Here is a 13,068-nt window from a genome sequence, read left to right as displayed (position 1 = left end):
ATTATATTATTCCAAAGGAAAAACAAAACAAACATTTCAGAATGATGAAAAAGCAAGCAAATTAAACAGAAAAATATTAAATGTGCACAGATCTGTGAGGAAAACGTAAGTAATTAAATAATACAGAGGTTGGTGGGTTTTTTAAAATTTTCCCAGAATTGTGACATTTACCCTATTGTCTGTAATATTGTTTGTAATCCAGTTTTATATTTCTTTTAGAAAAAAATTGAGGCAGTTATTTTTACTATTAAAGACAGTTTAGCTGTTAACTTTCTTTCTTACTGTATATTTAAAAATCCTTGTAAGAATATAAATAGGAGCTGTGAGTATTCTTGTTATTAAGAAACATTTGGAGAGGATGATGATGAGTAAAATTTTATCAGCTTAAGGTTAAATTTGACTGAGTTTCCATATAAATGTATTTATTGTTACAGTGGTATACCTAATTCTGAATACTTAATATCAACTGATTACTTAATATCACTATTAACTTTGGGGTCTTATAAGTATAAAGACAACAGAGAACCAAAATATATTTTTTTCTGGCGAGGAAAATAATCAACTATAGATTACATGAACCAAATGGCCCATAACAGAAGGTTGGTTTTAGAAGGTACAGTCTACAAAATTTATAAAATCATTAAAAAGAGACTCCATGGAAAGATGTATAAGACATACTGTCAAATCAAAAAAGCAAAACAGTAAACAGCATATATCATATAATTAATTTTGCTTTAAAAATAAATTAATGTTGTTATTGCACATGTTATATAAAATTTTCAAATTAAGAGGACAACACACTAAAATGCTAATAATTGTTATCTCTAAGGAATAGGATTCCAAGTCTTTCACTTTCGATAGTATTTAGTTTTGTAACATTTGATTAAGCTTTTAAAAATAATGAATATGTATTACTTTTGTAATCAGAAAAAACAATCCATTCTGAAAGATCCTAAAGACTAATTTTTAAGGAAAATGTGAGGAAATTTAAGTCAATTAGGAATCAGACCGTAATAAGGAAAAACATTTTCACTGCAGGAAGTGACAAGTTTTTCCATCATAATTATCTATTGCTAGAAATAAAGTAAAATCTTTGTTAAACATAATCAAGGACACATCTCTCCTCAGTTTTCCTTCTGTAAAGCAAAGGTAATGGATTAGTTTCAAAGACCTTATCCAATTTTTTGTTTTGTAAACAGCTATCTATATGTGTCTACCCGAACATAATAATATCAACATCAATAAAAACAAATATTTACTGAGCTCTTATGTTACGCCAGAACTGCGCTAAAGCAATTTAAAATTATTTATTATCTTGCTTCATTCCTTCAGGTCTAAGAGACAATTACTGCTGTCTTCATTTCAGAGTAAAAGAAAATGAGGCTCAAAGAGTAACTTACCCAAACTCACACAACCAATAAGTAGAAGAACCAAGATCTGATTCTTGATCTGATACCAAAGCCAAACTGCTACATGATCTCACAATTTAAAATTTAAATATGGCTGAATTCTAGAGTCTACTATCCATTTCCAACAACTTTCCCCTTTTTCCCTTTGGGAAAAAGTAGACACATCCACCGGTGCTCAGTCGCTTAGTCGTGTCTGACTCTTTGCGACCCCACGGACTGTAGCCCACCAGGCTCCTCTGTCCATGGGATCCTCCAGGCAAGAATACTGGAGTGGGTTGCCATGCCCTCCTCCAGGGGATCTTCCCAACCCAGGGATCAAATCCATGTCTCTTACATTCCTGCACTGGCAGAAGGGTTCCTTACCACTAGCACCATCTTGGAAGCCAGATACATCCACATCCCAAGTTAGATAAAAATTAAGTGTTCTGCTTTTAAAACAATAAAAGACATATCACATTTTTATTAATTTTTATATCAAAGAAGTTACATTTTTTAATACAGTTAAATATTTGAATAACATATACTTACATAGTCACATTGTCAAATTTTCACCAGGATTAAGCCACAAAAAGAAATAGAAGAAAACTATAAATAAACAGATACTGAGATGACAGACTCAAAGAAAGAATAAGACAGTTTGAAACATGAAATTATATTTTTAAAAAATATACAGTAAAGCAATAACAAGAGAAAAACTATAAATAAATTAAATGATTTAAATATCTCACCTATATGTTATTAGCGGGTGAAGAGGAATAAATTCTGCTGGCCCAAATTCTATAGAGCAACCAAATGTAATTAACGTTAGCAATTCACCGTGGCAGGTCAATAAAACCAGGGAGCCACGTTTTAACACACAAGCCAGAAAAAGACTATCGTGAGTCCAGCTGACATCACCTACCCAGTATGACCTAGAAAAAGCAAAACAAGATGTTTAGAAAGGACCCTCTACAATGTCTCTAACAATTTATAATGGCCAAGAAGGGGTGAGATACTTCAAAAAATAAGAGCAAAGGAATGAATAGCAGGCAAATGTCACATACATTTTGTGTATCTTACGTCCCAGGAAACAAGTAAGAAGAAAGGAGTTTGCTCATAAACATCTAGTTCATACAACAAACCAATTAGAAATTTACTTACATTCATAAACAAATCGTAAGATGAAAATACTACCTAAAAATGTAAAACTTTTAAGTCACTCACATTATAGCCAGAACAACTTCTAATCCTAGTGATATCCATTACTAAGATCTACTGGTAGATTCTGAAGGTCAATACCATGCCTATCTCTCAGGAGCCTGCCAGAGCTCCACTCAAGGGCAAATTTCCTCTTGCCAAAGCCATCTTTACCACTCCTTAACTGTCTGAAAATATTAATATTTCTTTCATGGGGACAGAAAATAGCTCCTTCTCATTTAAATTATGGACACCCTCAGTCAAACAGATCACTGAACTGAGACTAGAAAGGAAATTTTAGGAAGAGAAAGAAAATAAAAATGTATGGCTGGATGAACCTGAAAACTCTGAAAAGTCAGAGAACAGCAGAGAAGTGTTCAGAAAAGGAAATCAGAAGGATCCAAGAGGAAGAGGAAATCTTCCTACCCTATAATCCTGCACAGGTTCCTTGCCATCCAAAATCACCGCTTACGGTACTGTCCACCCATATGCAGAGAATGCTGCTGCTGCTGCTGCTAAGTCGCTTCAGTCATGTCCGACTCTGTGCGATCCCATAGACGGAAGCCCGCCAGGTTCCCCCGTCCCTGGGATTCTCCAGGCAAGCACACTGGAGTGGGTTGCCATTTCCTTCTCCAATGCATGAAAGTGAAAAGTGAAAGTGAAGTTGCTCAGTCGTGTCTGACTCTTCGTGACCCCATGGACTGTAGCCTACCAGGCTCCTCTGTCCATGGGATTTTCCAGGCAATAGTACTGGAGTGGGGTGCCATTGCCCTCTCCGGCAGAGAATCCTGGGTTGGGAAGATCATTTTATATACCCAGGCTGAGGTGTTTTTAGCCTTTTAAACGAAGTTAGCATTACCTCAGCCTGAGTAAATAAACTGATCTTCCCAACCCAGGACTCTTCATTTCATCTCTTTAAGCTCAGTATTTCTCTACCTAATCATAATCTCACTCCTCCTAAGACAACATAGAAAGAAATAAAAGAGAAAAGAAAATGTGTTCAAGTATCTTCCACCCTATCAGACCCTTCCTTAAAGGACTGAAGGCTTTCCTTATGTAGTGGTGTCTGACTCTTTGTGATCCCATGGATAGTAGCCTGCCAGGCTCCCCAGTCCATGGGATTTTCCAGGCAAGAATACTGGAGTGGGTTGCCATTTCCTTCTCTAGGGGAAAGTGAAGTTGCTCAGTTGTGTCCAACATATAAAGCAAACTTTAAAGTCTATCAAGCACAAAAGCTGAAAGCTGCATTATCTATCTAAATATCTATTTGTTGTTCAGTCTCTCAGTCATGTCCAACTCTTGGCAACCTCATGGACTGCAGCACGCCAGGCTTCCCTGTCCTTCACCATTCCCAGATTTTGCTCAAATTCATGTCCATTCAGTCAGTGATGCCATCCAACCATCTCATCCTCTGTCAACCCCTTCTCCTCCTGCCTTCAATCTTTCCTGGCATCAGGGTCTTTTCTAATGAGTCAAGTCTTTGCATCACGTGACCAAAGTATTGGGGCTTTAGCATCAGTCCTTTCAATCAATATTCAAGATTGATTTCCTTTAGGATTGACTGGTTTGATGTCCTTGCAGTACAATGGACTCCAACACTACAGTTCAAAAGCATCAATTCTTCGGGGCTCAGCCTTCTTTACATTCCAACTCTCACATCCATATATGACTATTGGAAAAACCATAGCTTTGACTATATGGACTTTTGTCAGCAAAGCAAAGTTGCTGCTTTTTAATATGCTGTCTAGGTTGGTCATAGCTTTTCTTCCAAGGAGTAGGCAGCTTTTAATCTCACGGCTGCAGTCACCATCTGCAGTGATTTTGGAGTCCAAGAAAACAGTCTGTCACTGTTTCCATTGTTTATCCATCAATTTGCCATGAAGTGATGGGACCAGATGCCATGATCTGAGTTTTTTGAATGTTGAGTTTTCAGCCAGCTTTTCCACTCTCCTCTTTCACTTTCATCAAGAGGCTCTTTAGTTTCTCTTTGCTTTCTGCCATAAGGTTGGTGTCATCTGCATATTTGAGGTTATTCATATTTCTCTGCACTCTTGATTCTAACTTATGCTTCATCCAGCCTGGTATTTTGCATGTACTCTGCATATGAGTTAAATAAGCAAGGTGACAATATACAGCCTTGATGTACTCCTTTCCCAATTTTGAACCAGTCCATTGTTCCATGTCCAGACCTGCATACAGGTTTCTCAGGAGACAGGTAAGGTGGTCTGGTATTCCCATCTCTTTCAGAATTTTCCATCTCTTAAAGAATTCTTTTTAAGAATATTTGTTGTGAAAATATATATTTAGACACTAGTTATCAGAGCCTTAAACTTTACTAAACTATTAAAAAGGTAAAAGAAAAACACTATTTAGAAATAAAAAAGAATCCTTACCTGACAAGAGTAGCTGGAACCACAGGATTCTTATTACTACATCCTTTAAGGCTACCATAGAGAGTAACAAAATTCAGTGTATTTATAAATAATACCTGAGTTGCCTTGAAAGAGAAAAAAAGACAACAAAACAATTAAAATCATTTTACTTATATTTCTGAAGACCTAGAGATCTATTACATCAATGAACTATCTAGTCTTTCCCAACTGGCAAGACAATACCAACTACCTATATAACTCTTTTCCCTTTTACACTACATTTTAAGAATATCAGTTACCACTTTGCCCCTCTTTCTTCCTTTTCCATTATCCTCTTTTCGCTTCTGAAGGTCAGATTTCGAAAATTATGGCACCTAATGTAAATAATGTTACCAATTTACAAAGCCAAGTTAGATCAGAAAACACCAATTTAAAGAACATAAAGTAGTATTAATTAAAAAAACAAACCATATTCAAGGGGGAAAAAAGTCTCTAAACTGAACTAAACTCTCTCTTTTACAGCTTACTCCCAAGACAGATTACATTTACTAACCTTTGGGTTTTTCTGATTAAGCGTTACTGCCAGGGTAAGTCCATCTCTTGAAAATGCAGAAATCAGAGCTCCCCTTGACTTCACTGACTCACATTTAGGGATCAGACTGCACAGAAGGCAATCCTGCTGAGCCCACTGAACATGATATGGCAGTGATCTAAGAAAGGAATAAAATAACTGAAAACAGGAAGTATAGTAACTTTTACATTAATACATATTTCACTATAGAAAATTGACGGGTCCAGCTAAATTCCTTCATATACATATATATTCGGGGTCTCTTAGCAACTGCTCACAAGTTTTATCCAGGGCACAAAAGAGCAACTGCTAACTAAACAAGGTAGGTCCATATCAGAGTTTTGTAGTAATGGCATGTCCTACAGCCAATCCCAAACAAATCTGCATCCACCAGAAGTTTAGATACACATATTTCTACATTATTACAAATATTTTGGGGCTTCCCTCATAGCTCAGTTGGTAAAGAATATGCCTGCAATGCAGGAGATCCAGGTTCGATTCTTAGGTCAGGAAAATCCCCTGGAGAAGGGAATATCAACCCACTCCAGTATTCTTGCTTAGAGAATCCCATGGACAGAGGAGCCTAGCAGGCTACGGTCCATGGGTTTGAAAGAGTCGGACACAGTTTAGCAACTAAACCACCAACACCTAGTTGTACATTTAAGATTTGTTCATTTGCCTTTATATAAATTACACCTGAATAAAGTACTGCTAGCATAAGAAATAAAGAAAATAAACAGAAAAAAAAATCTCACTATTTTAGTAAATCTTAAGTCATTCTATGCTTTTAAATGCATTCTATTTCATTGGACTTTTTAAAATAAATAAAACTACTTTTAGTTAAAAAAAAAAGAGAATTTAAAAGGTATGGTAGTAAATTCAAATAAGTTACATCCTTTTCAAAATTCAACTGAATTAGTTTTCAAAGGAGTTTTTTATAGTCTTAAGATAAGACCATAGCCAGCCTTACCTTTTATGTGTTCTCAATTCCAAGAAGGGAAACAAAATAAAAACAAGAAAAGCTTTCTGTAATAAACAAGTTAAATGAAAAGTAAAGAAACAGAACAATACTTATAGGGAGAAACGATTTGTAAAGTCTCAGAGGTCGATGTTCACATTTCATTAACTGATCTTATTATGTATTTATGGGCCAAAAGATATTATAATAATGTTTCAAAAGGGAGAGAAGAACTTCCTTGGCAGTCCAGTGGTTACAACTCTGCACGTGCAATGCAGGGGCTGTGGGTTCAGTTCCTTGTGGGGGAACTAAGAAGATTCCATGTGCTGTTCAAAACAGTCAAAAAAAAAAGAAAAAGAAAACAAGGAAGAAGGAAACATTTACCTCACCTTACAGGTGTAAATACATTTTCATGCCACCGAATTGCTAGAAATGTTAACTTCAGGCATTCCCCGGAATAGAAAGTAAATGAACACAAGCAGCAGTCTCCAAATAACTGTAGATAAATTTCATATACTTTAGTATATAATAAATCTGAAAATAAATCAAGAGGATCTAGAAACTGTCATACTGAGTGAAGTCAGACAGAGAAAGAGGAATATCATATGATATCGCTTATATGCTGAATCTAAAAAAAAGTGATACAAATGAACTTGTTTATAAAACAGATTCACAGACTTAGAGAATGAATTTATGGTTACCGGGGGAAGAATGATGGGATAGTTAGGGAGTCTTGGATTAACATGTACACACTGCTGTGTTTAAAATAAATAACCAGCAAGGAAAATGGAAAATAAACTCATGCATGAAAGAACAGAAAAACAAGCAAAAAAACAGCCCCACATTTTCTTATAAGATAAATGAAACGTATCAAGAACCTGCTTATACTTTTATTCTTAACATATAGCTTAACATTAAGCTAAACACTAAGAAATGTACTTCTGAGCCAGAGGCATATCTCAAATGAGAAATCAAGGTGCAGTTACTCTCTCAAGAAAATACTGCCATTTACTTTGGCTATATAACTAGGAATATTCTTATATATTTATTTTTCTCTTCTTTTATGGTTGCATATTATTTAAACTAGGGCACTATTCATGAGTAAATAACAAAAGTTCAAAAACAATTTTTAACAATAGCAAATTGGGTAAAAACATATGGGTCAACACATACAAAGAGAATCAACATGTCTTTTAGTTAATGAATGTGTTAATTCATTAACTTTTAGTTAATGAATGGCTTACTTAATATCACCAATTCTAGTTTTTTTATTGCAAAGCTAGTTATATTCTAAAACTAAGGAAAAGTAAAACTAGGAAAAGACCAAGGAAGCTCAAAGTTCAAACCACTTTTAATAAAATCTTTTAAAATGGGACCAAAAAATATAAAAATACCTTTTCCACAATAATTTCACCATTACTACAATTAATGATGACTGGAGATATACAGCTATCATTACACATTCTGCTCAACAGCATCCCAGAAAGTGTCTGCTCTTAGAGTCTGAGGTCTCTACTTCAAGAACACCCTGTCTGATTCGGATTTTACCTCATTTTTTATAAAAACAGCATGTACTACCGCTTCTTTATCTTCAGTGGAAGGCAAAGGAACTGCTTCTTCAGGCATGATCTGGGACCACTGGCCCACCAAGGAGAGGCTTTTGGAAGATGAAACATTCTTGAATTCCAAATGTTCCCAAAGGAATATGCATCCAGAAGGAGTTATAAGCAGAACTCTTTTCCCATTGCCAGATACATACAAGTACAGTCTCGAAGAGCTTGCTAAAAAAACAACAAAAAAGTTACTAAACCTCTGAAATCAGAATTCCTGCAAAAAAAGTACAAATTTTATCTATTCTGACAACGAGGAACCTAAATGAGGTTTCCATTCAGAAAGCAAAACTAAGGTATTAATAATAAATTAAAAGTACAAATAATATTAACACTTATCATGTATTCATTCATGTGTGATATTAGGAACCCACTGCTATCACAGACATGTTAGGCATGCCAGATTTTTCTTCCTCGAGATGAACCTTAGTGTTACAATAACCAACATCAAAAAATACATATACATGGAAATACATATAGATATTTACAAAAGCAGAGGTATATTTCTTTTCCTCCTATATATCAAGTTGAATCAATTTAAACAAACAAAAAAACTCCCACCTACTGCAGCTTCAATCATTTCCTTAGGCTTTTCAGTTGCTTGTATAGTTTTCAAACAATCTTGATCTTTGTTCCAGAGGAAAACCTCCCCTGTAGTGAGTACCCCAGCCAGCCAGGCATCTGTTTTCAAAATGGAAATACAATGCTTATAGTCTAACATTTTCCTTAATATTACCCCCAAAATTATTTTAAAAAATATAGCCTAGATTTTTAAAATCTAGCCTTTTGACAATATCAGTACTACTTAACCATTACTGGACGTTGTTAGGAGTATAACATCCTTCAACAAAGGCTGAAGACTGGGAATTTTCTTCTTTGTCCTTCCTGAGAGCAAATTAATTTCATTTACGAATTTATCATCCAAAAGAAAAACAGCTTCATTTTCCTAGAAGAAATACATGGAAACTTAAGAGATGCCAGAAGTTAATTCAGCCTCCTACCTAAGTTATCACATAAAGGAAAAGAAAGTGACATCTAAGAAAGATGGTATATTTGTACTACACATCATAAAATGTTTTATTTATTGGCTGTACTGGATCTTCACTGTGGCTCAAGAGCTTCTCTAGTTGTGGTGCGGGGGCTTAGTTGCCCAGTGGACTTAGTTCCCCGACCAGGACTCAAATCCACATCCCCTGAACTGGAAAGCAGATTACTGATCACCTGACCATCAGAGGTCCCAACAATAAGGCTAATTATGTAACCTGAAGATTTTTTCATTCTATCTTAAAAGTACCACTTATTAGAATTACTAGGTAGGATGATCTAGTAGCCACATTGAGATTTATTTGAAGTTTGAAATTATAGGAGCGTCTTCCAATTCTGCTCACCCAAACTGAGATATCTGCTGTTAGCTCACTGATCTGAAGAGTAGTATGAGCAAGTTTTAAATTATTTACTTAAATAGACATGGCTTCTCATTTCTGAAGCAGTAGCATGTGCTCCTAGACTTCAGTTTTAGAAAACATCCAGAAAATGTTCTGAACTTCCTGGAAACCTTCCAGTTAGACACAAGGCTGCTTCATCACCTTGCGTGGGTATTCCAAGATTCACCAGGACATGAAACTCCCCAAACATGTGCCTTTGCTCAAAAAAAGACCCTGTAGATGCGAAAGCCATGCTCATTTTCAACAACTGCAGAGAGGCTTCCTGGCTGGGCAATCTCAAAAACTGGGACCTGCAGGGTGAAGAAACTGTGTCCCAGAATTCCCAGGAGAGCCCAGAAGATGAGAGTGAGGATGATACACCATCCCAGAACTCCAAGAGTAAAGCAACAAAGGATGGTGAAGAAGATGAAGCAGGTGATGGAGAAAAGGAGCAAGAGAGTGATCAGAGAGCTGACAAATGTGACCAGACCCAGAAAGACTGATACTCCCTCCCCATCTCTGCCAGCCTCCTACCAAACAAATACACAAACTCCTGTTCAGAGGGCAAGTGATCCTTCTGCAGATGCTACTTTATTTCTTAAAGGTTATTCTTCAATCCTAGAGGCAAAGCACACATGTAACACATATTACAATTGATATTGCACAACTGAAGAAAAACTTACCTGTCCCAACCAGGATACTCGTGGCCAGGGTTTTTTCTGCTTGATACTGGTTGAAGTCAAAACTTCTAATCGTATCTCCATGCTTGTTAAGATAGCAAAGACCAATTAAGTCAAAAGTCAGAAGATGCTGTAAAAATCAAAACAAAACAAAAAAAAATGATAAGACCCCGTAATAGTTACTGAAGATTTTAAGAGTTTTCATAAAGTTTCAGTAAATGACTTTTTCATTAACTCAAGTTAACTCTCTTTTTAAGGTAAAATGCTGATACTTTATTCAGTATCTAATCTTGAATAGTCAGGCAAAACGTTTGCTTTTTTGAAAAGTTATTCCTCAGACTATGAAAATAAACACGAACTTGAGGAATATCTTGACAATATAGTTTCTATGCGATTACTTTCTCATCTTTCCAAAGATCACCACAAAAATACCCCCTACCCCATACGCTCTTCTTACACTATGACTTTAACACTCCTCTCTCTCATTGAGAGCTCTGATCAACGCCTCATTCCTTGAAATTGGGTGGTTTTTTACTACTTTGACCAAGACTAAAATGGAAGTGAGGCTATGCATTTCACAACGCTAGCTCATACAAGGCAATACCTCTTCTGCCTTGTGTGTGCGCGCGCTTATTAGCTCAGTTGTGTCTGACTCTTTGCAACCTCTACAGCCTGGCCGACTATAGTCTGTCAGGCTCCTCTGCCCATGGGATTTTCCAGGCAAGAATACTGGAGTGGGTTGCCATTCCCTCCTCCGGGGGATCTTCCCAACCCAGGGATCAAACTTGGGTCTCTCAGGTCCCCTGCACGGGCAGGCGGGTTCTTCACCACTAGCGCCACCGGGAAGCCTAGAGATGGATACTAATAAACACCATGAAACATGTCAAATTAGTTAATGGACGACAGAGATAAACTCGACCACACAAAATATGTGAGAAGAAATAGGTTAAGTTTTACCGCACCCCTCCCCCCGGCTCCCCGTATCTTAATTTAAAACACACTGGCAAAAGCAATTTCCAGAGGAATAATCCAAGTTGTTCGGTGGTTTGCATCACAGACGAGCCTAAGAAATCACGTCCGTTCCTCGGCGCTCAACTTATCCCCCACCAATGTCACACACAGGAGTTGGCCCACGACCACTTCGCATGAGGCATCCCCAGGGACCCCTCTGAGATTCCCTACCGGACCGTGCGTGGCAGCGCCGCCCTGCACCCCCGCGAGCTGCCACCGCGGCGCCCACCGGGGACCGGGCAGGAGCTGGAGGACACCGGGCCGAGGTCAAGCCCGAACCGGACTTCGTTCCCAGCCAGCCGAGGGCGACCCCGCACCTCCGTGAGGCTGAGGATGCTGCGGCCGGACGATGACGCCGGGGTAGCGGGTAGGGGGCTGGGTGCGGCGGCGGATGGCGGGGCAGGGGAGGTCGCGGGCGCGCCAAGACTCGAGAGCGTGAGGGGGCGGAGGAGCCCGAGGACGCCGCGGGCCGGAGGGCGAGGGGAGGAGGCTGGGGCCGTGCGAGACGGGAATCTGCGGGGAGTTACCTCCGCCAGGGCCGGGCCAGTCCGGGGCACGAAGGCGCGGCGAGGCCGAGATGAAGGAGGGCGACGGAGACGGGCCCAGCTGCCCGCCCCGACGCGAGCCTGCGCCTTGGCGACGGCGGAGGGCGGGGCAGGGACGCGGGCGAGCGCCGCCAGTGCGCCTGCTCCGAGCCGGCTGGGAGCTCGGGCAGGAGACTGGAGGCGTTCCCCCATCTTTCTCCCTGCCGGCTCTCCCCGGGTTCCCGCCCCCGTCCTCCCAGCGGTCCTGCGCCTCTGCTGCCTCCCCGCCTGCCTCCGCTGTGCCCGGCCGCCCGTCTTTCCGCTCAAGGTCTCATCCTGAGCTGCTGGGGTCCTTCTGTTTCACCTCCACGATGGTGCGTTCGTTCCTCTGACACACACCTTTGAGTGCCCAGGCTGTGTGTGGCGTTCTCCAGAAAACCGTTTAATAACCGACTAATATGTAAACTGTGAAAGTGCTGCACTCAATATGCCAGCAAATTTGGAAAACTCAGCAGTGCCCACAGGACTGGAAAAGGTCAGTTTTCATTCCAATCCCAAAGAAAGGCAATGCCAAAGAATACTCGAACTACCGCACAGTTGCACTCATCTCACACACTAGCAAAGTCATGCCCAAAATTCTCCAAGCCAGGCTTTAACAGTACCTGAACTGTGAACTTCCAGATGTTTAAGCTGGATTTAGAAAAGACAGAGGAACCAGAGATCAAATTGCCAACACCCGTTGGATAATCGAAAAAGCAAGAGAGTTCCAGAAAAACATCTGCTTTATCGACTATGCCAAAGCCTTTGACTGTGTGGATCACAATAAACTGGAAAATTCTGAAAGAGATGGGAATCCCAGACCACCTGACCTGTCTCTTGAGAAATATGTATGCAGGTCAGGAAGCAACAGTTAGAACTGGACATGGAACAACAGACTGGTTCCAAATAGGGAAAGGATTTCATCAAGACTGTATATTGTCACCCTGCTTATTTAACTTATATGCAGAGTACATCATGAGAAACACTGGGCTGAATGAAGCACAAGCTGGAATCAAGATTGCTGGGAGAAATATCAATAACCAGATATGCAGATGACACCACCCTTATGGCAGAAAGTGAAGAACTATAGAGCCTCTTGATGCAAGTGAATGAGAAAAGTGAAAAAGTTGTCTTAAAACTCAACACTCTGAAAACGAAGATCATGGCATCTGGTCCCATCACTTCATGGCAAATAGATGGGCAAACAGTGTCAGACTGTATTTTTGGGAGGGCTCCAAAATCACTGCAGATGGTGATTGCAGCCAAGAAATTAAAAGACACTTACTCCTTGGAA

The 13,068-nt window shown here is 39.2% G+C and overlaps 1 protein-coding gene across 2 annotated transcripts in view; it reads right to left on the bottom strand.

Moving 5' to 3' along the window:
* CPLANE1 (ciliogenesis and planar polarity effector complex subunit 1) overlaps nucleotides 1-11,865 on the bottom strand; it is a 104,000-nt gene extending 92,135 nt beyond the window's left edge. For both annotated transcript variants that reach the window (XM_069556169.1, XM_069556170.1), the window contains exons 1-9: nucleotides 11,739-11,865; nucleotides 10,204-10,330; nucleotides 8,907-9,042; nucleotides 8,658-8,777; nucleotides 8,035-8,267; nucleotides 6,876-6,982; nucleotides 5,511-5,667; nucleotides 4,979-5,082; nucleotides 2,138-2,320 (exon numbers count right to left, since the gene is read on the bottom strand). In XM_069556169.1, coding sequence (XP_069412270.1) covers nucleotides 2,138-2,320; nucleotides 4,979-5,082; nucleotides 5,511-5,667; nucleotides 6,876-6,982; nucleotides 8,035-8,267; nucleotides 8,658-8,777; nucleotides 8,907-9,042; nucleotides 10,204-10,284 — 1,121 coding nt within the window. In that variant the 5' untranslated portion in view covers nucleotides 10,285-10,330; nucleotides 11,739-11,865. The remainder of the gene's footprint in view (nucleotides 1-2,137; nucleotides 2,321-4,978; nucleotides 5,083-5,510; nucleotides 5,668-6,875; nucleotides 6,983-8,034; nucleotides 8,268-8,657; nucleotides 8,778-8,906; nucleotides 9,043-10,203; nucleotides 10,331-11,738) is intronic.
* Between the last annotated feature and the right edge of the window lie 1,203 nt (nucleotides 11,866-13,068).

The sequence above is a fragment of the Ovis canadensis genome, chromosome 16 (assembly GCF_042477335.2).
Source record: "Ovis canadensis isolate MfBH-ARS-UI-01 breed Bighorn chromosome 16, ARS-UI_OviCan_v2, whole genome shotgun sequence".
NCBI classification, from domain to species: Eukaryota; Metazoa; Chordata; class Mammalia; order Artiodactyla; family Bovidae; genus Ovis; species Ovis canadensis.
The sequence above is the reverse complement of the archived record's forward strand: the minus strand, read 5'-3'. Positions and strand labels throughout refer to the sequence as shown.